Consider the following 5,573-nt stretch of genomic DNA (forward strand, 5'->3'; position numbering starts at 1 on the left):
CCACATGAGACCACAGGAGACCACATGAGACCACATGAGACCACAGGAGACCACATGAGACCACATGAGACCACAGGAGACCACATGAGACCACATGAGACCACATGAGACCACAGGAGACCACATGAGACCACATGAGACCACATGAGACCACAGGAGACCACATGAGACCACATGAGACCACTTCACTAAACATGGACACAGAGAAAAACGGAAATAAATGAAATAAGTTAGTTTTATAAAAAGTGAAATATTCATATATTCATTATAAATATTCTCATTCAAATGAGATGCTGTTATTTTATATTTAATAATATAATAATGTCAATATTTTGAGGTTGAATGAAGAACATTAAATACCACACACACACACGCACACACGCACGCACACACACACACACACACACAGTATGTCTCTGCAGCTTTAAGAGCCCCGCCCCCTCTCTCCTCGCCCCTCCCCCTCTTTATTTAGGTCAAACCTCTCTCACTTGTTGTGGTCGCTGTGACCCCAGAGTGGGCGGGGCTTGTTCAGGGGGCGGGGCTTTAATGATGTCATTTTGGATTAAAGGGACAGTTCATGTTTTTATGACGTGGTCGATCACACACTTCTAACTCCTCCTCCTATGTGGGGGCGGGGTCATGACATCACGGTGGGGGCGTGGCTTTAATGATTCTCACACTGAAATACAGGTGAACATCCACAGAGGCGGAGCTTAACAACACTGCCAAACCATGAATACATCATAACATGTTCTGAACTCATTCATCCGTTCATCATTCATAGAGGCGGAGTCACTAGGACACACACACACACACACACACACACACACACACACACACTTCAAATGTTATTTACATCTAAATATGATCAAAGACGATGAAAACGTTTTTAAAGTAACAAAATTTAATCTAAAAAATTTGCATCAGCCTAACCCCGCCCCCTCTCTCACCCTAACCCCGCCCCCTCTCTCACCCTAACCCCGCCCCCCGGTGAAGATGGCGGGCAGAAACCCAGAGCTGAGGTTCACTCACTCTCTTCATCGTCTTCATCTTCAGGATTATAAACTGAGTTTAACAGTGATGTGATTAAAGGTCAAAGGTTTTGTTAATCCTGGTTTCTGACACTTCCTCTCTGAGGTCAAAGGTCACAGAGGACACAGGAGCTGCTTGTCCTCTGCTGCCTCCTGTGGTCACTTTGTGTCACTGAGGTCAGACAATAGACATTTGTTTACACAAGGAACACACACACACACACACAAACACAGACACACACACACACAGACACACGCACACACACTCACACACACACAGAGACAGACACACACACACAGAGAGACACAAACACAGACACACAGAGACACACGCACACACACATACACAGACACACGCACACACTCACACACATACACACGCACACACTCACACACACACAGAGACTCACACACACACACACACACACAGAGAGACACACTCACAGTTAAATCAGTGACAGATTTGATGATGTGTGATTTAATCGTGTTAAAGACGGCGTGAGAAGAAGATGAGGAAACTGTGAGGAGACGCAGCAGGAGACCAGGAGGAAGAGGAGGAGGAAGAGAAAGAGGAAGAAGAGGAGGAGGAGGAGGAGGAGGAGGAGGAGGAGGATGAAGAGGATGAAGAGGAAGAAGAGGAAGAGGAGGAAGAGGAGCAGGGGTCAGTCAGCCTTGACCTTTGCTCAAAGGTCATGTAAACACAGCAAAGAGTTTAATCTGCTGCTGTTCATCAGTTCTGAGGGTTTGAATAAGTTAGTTAGTTAGAGACGTGGACACAGACATGGACACAGACGTGGACACGGACGTGGACACGGACACAGACGTGGACACAGACGTGGACACGGACACAGACGTGGACACAGACACAGACGTGGACACAGACACAGACGTGGACAGACACACAGATGAAGAGTTGTTTTTCTTGTCTTTTGTTGGACGTTAAGTTTGACCTTTGACTCCTGTTTCCTTTCCTCTGTCTGTTTCCTTTCTTTCTTCCTAATTGGTTGATGTGTTGTGAGCAGGTTCATTCTCTCTGGATTAGGATTAAGAGCTGGTTGAATGAACACATGAATGAGGAAGTGAACACAGATTATGTCTTTATTTAAGACAAGAACAGGAAACATCAGTTCACTGCTGTGTGTTTGTGTGAGTGAGTGAGAGAGTGTGTGTGTGTGTGAGTGAGTGAGAGAGTGTGTGTGTGTGTGAGAGAGAGTGTGTGTGAGTGAGTGAGAGAGAGTGTGTGTGTGTGAATTTCTTTCATGTCTAGAGTTAAACACTAAAATCTAATCTGGTGTAAAAATGCTTTTCATCTTTAATCTGGATTAAAACTCTTGTTATTGATCTTTACACTCAGCAGGAACTCTACTGCCCCCTACTGGACACACACATTTAACACCTTCAACACCAATTACTGTTGCCGTCTGTGACCTCACTGACCTCACTGTGACCTCACTGTGACCTCACTCGACAAGGCCATATGGCCTGTGGGGGTGTGGCTTCCTGCAGTAGGAAGTACATCACATGTTCAGTTTAAATTCAACAAACTGACCTGAGTCTGCAGCCAATCAGAGAGCAGCTGAGGAGGCCTGCTGGTGCAGCTGCGTCAGGAGGCCCTCCAGAATCTGCTGCACACACACAGACACGCGCACACACACACAGACACACACACGCACAATCTAATCTAAATCTTGTTGTTTCCAGAAATGAAAGTGAAATAAATTTAATGTTTAATTTTTACATCTTTTTATCAACAAAGAACAAACATGAGTCCGTGACCTCTGACCTCTGACCTTTCTTCTTCTTCTAAGTTTAAAATGTTTTAAGCCATGAGGTAAAAAAAACAAAGAAAGTGAATGTTGGCGTTTGAGGGGCGGAGTTAATTCCTCTTGTCCAATCCCGGTGGAGCTCTCAGGGTCTGTACTGTCTGTACTGTGAAGCTACACTGTTGTTTGCTGTGGCCCCGCCCAGCATAGTTCTGTAGCTCTGAGAGCTCCCGCCCACACCCAGTCCAAACCCCGCCCCCAGACCCTGGTTGGACATCCCAGGATAGGCCAGTCCAAGGCCCCCGTATGGCCTGTGGGCGTGGCTTCCTGCAGCAGGAAGCACCATTGGCTGCAGGTTCCGACCCGGAGTGTTGAAGGAGAACTCTGGAGGCGGACTGCTGAGTTTAGAGGGCGTGGACGTCAGCGGGTCCACATCTGATGACATCACAGGAGGCAGGGACGAGGAGGGCGGGGGCAAGCCTTCGGACACACCCGGGGGCGGGGCATATGAGGAAGAGGGGAGGGACCCTATGAGGAGGGGGCGGGTCCAGTCGTCTTTAAAGATCTGAACCGTCAACGTCGACACGAGAGGAAGAAGACGGTTTGTGACGTGAGCCAGAACTAGCTGCTCGTTAGCATCACGACGGATACGTACGTGGGCGGAGCCAGCCTGGAAGAGAGAGAGGGAGGGGATTAAACACTGTGTTGTGTGCTGAGGCTCCGCCCACCAGGTGACCTCACTCACTCTCTCACACCAAAGTCCAGAGTAAAAATCATGTGTTGCTGCCTCGTGTGGTCACTTTGTGTCACTGATTCATTACTAAAGGTTCTGAGCAGCAGGTGGCGCTCTGACCATGTGTGGGTTAACCCTAACCCTAAGTTAAGTTAAGTTTTCTTCCTCACCAAAGAACCAAAGCCCACGGTCCAGAAGTGTTCGTTACGGACCTCCAGAACTCCGTCCAGAGTGGACACCTGAGGACACAGAGACATTAGAGACATCAGAGACATCAGAGACATCAGAGACATCAGAGAGACAACAGAGACATCATAGAGACAACAGAGACAACAGAGACATCAGAGAGACATCAGAGACATCAGAGAGACAACAGAGACATCAGAGACATCAGAGAGACATCATAGAGACAACAGAGACATCAGAGACATCAGAGAGACATCATAGAGACAACAGAGACATCAGAGACATCAGAGAGACATCATAGAGACAGCAGAGACATCAGAGAGACAACAGAGACATTAGAGACATCAGAGAGACATCAGAGACATCAGAGAGACAACAGAGACATTAGAGACATCAGAGACATCAGAGACATTAGAGACAACACAGACATCAGAGAGACAACAGAGACATCAGAGAGACAACAGAGACAACAGAGACATCAGAGAGACAACAGAGACAACAGAGAGACATCAGAGACATCAGAGAGACAACAGAGACATTAGAGACAACACAGACATCAGAGAGACAACAGAGACATCAGAGAGACAACAGAGACAACAGAGACATCAGAGAGACAACAGAGAGACATCAGAGACATCAGAGAGACAACAGAGACATTAGAGACATCAGAGACATCAGAGACATTAGAGACAACACAGACATCAGAGAGACAACAGAGACATCAGAGAGACAACAGAGACATCAGAGAGACAACAGAGACATCAGAGACATCAGAGAGACATCAGAGACATCAGAGAGACAACAGAGACACAGATATGTTTAAACCGAGTTATTTTCACTTTAGTTTCATCAGATCAAAGAAAGTCACCTCTCTCAGCAGTTTGTCCAGCTGACCAATGACGTGAGAGGGCGTGGTCTATACACACATGAGAAACACAACACTGTCAGTAACAACAACAACAATAACAATAACAACAACACTTCAGTGTGGTTTGTACCTGCAGCAGAACTTTGCCGCTGTAGACACTCATTGGATACATGGTTCCAAAGGTCATGAGAGCGATGGCCACGGCCGACGCTGTGTCCACGCCGTGATAGTTACTGACAAAAAGACACACAACACAACTGTGTTACACAACTGTGTTACACAACTGTGTTACATAACTGTGACACACAGCTGTGTCTAGGTCGTGGTAAGTGGACACATGTTTCCTCAGTATCATCAGATTGAAGTTGTGTTGCTGCTGAATGAAAGACAACGATCATAAAAGTGCTCACAATCTACTGAAGCTTTGATTCAGAGGAACAAACGCAATGTTCTGGAACGATCTCAGTCCTGAAGACCTGAATATTACTGAACATTTGTGGTGTTTAAAGCATCTGTTTATGTCAGAAACCATCAAACCTGACTGAACTGGAGACGTTTGTGAAGAAGAAAAGATCTAAAATACTGTGTTTAGAAGCTAAAGGAAGAGTTTAGAGGATGTTTTTCTGCAGAAGGAGGAACTAATGTTTCTTTACCTACACTGAAGTGTGTAATACTTACTTCATCTCTATGAGCATGTATGTGATGTACATACCTGTGTGTATACAGAGTAGATAGATATATATATATATATATATATATATATATATATATATATATATATATATATATATATATATATATATATATATATATATATATATAAAATACTTGATCTCTATGAGCATGTATGTGATGTACATACAGTCTTTATTTTGGCTCTATTCACCACTACAATGGATTTGAAATGAAACGAACAAGATGTGCTTTAACGTCACACTTTCAGCTTTAAGTTGAGGACATTTACATCCAAATCAAGTGAACGGTGTAGGAAT

At 45.1% G+C, this 5,573-nt stretch overlaps 1 protein-coding gene across 1 annotated transcript in view; it reads right to left on the reverse strand.

Annotated features, from left to right (window-relative positions):
- Nucleotides 1–2,774: 2,774 nt before the first annotated feature.
- Nucleotides 2,775–5,573, reverse strand: part of slc30a6 (solute carrier family 30 member 6) — a gene marked incomplete at its 5' end in the record, with an annotated part of 27,605 nt that continues 24,806 nt past the window's right edge. The window contains 4 exons of the mRNA XM_083897269.1: nt 2,775–3,464; nt 3,698–3,766; nt 4,582–4,629; nt 4,712–4,814. Of these exons, the coding sequence (XP_083753395.1) occupies nt 2,940–3,464; nt 3,698–3,766; nt 4,582–4,629; nt 4,712–4,814 (745 nt within the window). The 3' untranslated portion in view covers nt 2,775–2,939. The remainder of the gene's footprint in view (nt 3,465–3,697; nt 3,767–4,581; nt 4,630–4,711; nt 4,815–5,573) is intronic.

This window comes from Microchirus variegatus, assembly GCF_963457635.1.
Source record: "Microchirus variegatus genome assembly, chromosome: 11".
Taxonomy (NCBI): domain Eukaryota; kingdom Metazoa; phylum Chordata; class Actinopteri; order Pleuronectiformes; family Soleidae; genus Microchirus; species Microchirus variegatus.